The following is a 1,418-nucleotide window of genomic DNA, read 5'->3' as shown; positions in this document are numbered from 1 at the left end:
TGTGCAGTTATCGTGGTATTCATTTCATTAATTATTTGATTACTATGCTGGCAATTTCAATTTGAGTCACCCAGCAAGTGTTTGACTGCTGCCTCGGTGTACTTCAGTCATAATAATAATAATCATAATAATAACAACAACAATATCAATAGTAATTAATAAATTACCAACTTAGTATTCTTCCACGCTATGATTTGAGTACTGTCTTGATTTGATACTTTTTAAAAATGTAGTGTATTTGCACAAAGTATCAGATCGGTATCACCGATACTACCATAGATCAGTATCACCGATACTACCATGAACTTTACTCGGGATCAGATGGGAAAGGAAATCGGTGGTCTCAAACATCGCTAGAAGTTACTTACTCTGCTGTCATTCACAGAGGACTCTTCATCACCATCCATGATAGAGGCCACATTGCAACCCTGCTCAACTCGTGGCCTGAAGAGGACATAAGAGTAAATCCCTTCGTCCTTCTTGTCCCATCTTTTTATTTCATTTTGCCCCCTTCCATACCAGTCAAGTTTTTTGCCTTTATTTACGTCTAGGCCATCGTGGTGACAGACGGCGAGCGTATCCTCGGCCTCGGGGATCTGGGCAGCTATGGCATGGGCATTCCCGTGGGGAAATTGGCTCTGTACACAGCCTGCGGCGGAGTTCGGCCGCAGCAGTGCCTCCCCGTGTTGCTGGACGTGGGAACGGACAACCAGAACCTGCTCAACGATCCCCTCTACATCGGCCTGAAGCACAACCGAATCCGAGGGAAGGAGTACGACGCGCTCATCGACGAATTCATGCAGGCCGTGACGGACAAGTGAGTAGGAAAACGGCGGCGACGATGCGATCATCTCTCATCTTCTTGACGCGCCTCCCCGTCACTCCGCAGGTATGGAATGAATTGCCTGATTCAGTTTGAGGACTTCGCCAACAGCAATGCCTTCCGCATCCTCAATAAATACAGGAATCGCTACTGCACCTTCAACGACGACATCCAAGGTAGCCTTGCTAGCACAGTGTTTGTCAACCTTTATTGAGCCAAGGGACATATGTACCATATCTTGATTGGTTGGTCAGGACAAGCCCAGTCTGACTAGCAAAACAGATATGTCTACACGCATTAATACATTTAATCATCAGCATCACGTTATCAAAAATTCCAGATGATGGGTTGTATCATTGCGACGTGATAGTGGCAGTCCCAAGAGGCTGATGAAGTCGTGTAATTCACACTGAAGGCCCAGGTGTCAAATGCATCAACATCTATCTTCTATCATAGGCACGGCCTCTGTAGCGGTGGCCGGACTGCTAGCAGCTTTGAAGATCACCAAAGACAAACTGTCGAACCACACCTTCATTTTCCAAGGCGCTGGCGAGGTGACTATTCTTATTCCTTTTTTTTTTTTTTTTTTTTTTTT

The 1,418-nt window shown here is 45.4% G+C and overlaps 1 protein-coding gene across 1 annotated transcript; it reads left to right on the top strand.

Annotated features, from left to right (window-relative positions):
* Positions 1-332: 332 nt before the first annotated feature.
* On the top strand, positions 333-1,399 carry LOC109509594 (NADP-dependent malic enzyme, mitochondrial-like; the record flags this gene model as incomplete). The annotated part of the gene is made up of 4 exons (XM_019859426.1): positions 333-461; positions 552-817; positions 890-999; positions 1,280-1,399. Coding segments are annotated over exons 2-4 (436 nt in total), but the record flags the coding sequence as incomplete, so codon positions are not given.
* Between the last annotated feature and the right edge of the window lie 19 nt (positions 1,400-1,418).

Source organism: Hippocampus comes, unplaced genomic scaffold (genome assembly GCF_001891065.2).
Source record: "Hippocampus comes isolate QL1 unplaced genomic scaffold, H_comes_QL1_v1.1 C16962748, whole genome shotgun sequence".
NCBI classification, from domain to species: Eukaryota; Metazoa; Chordata; class Actinopteri; order Syngnathiformes; family Syngnathidae; genus Hippocampus; species Hippocampus comes.
This window is presented reverse-complemented; position numbering and strand designations above follow the sequence as displayed.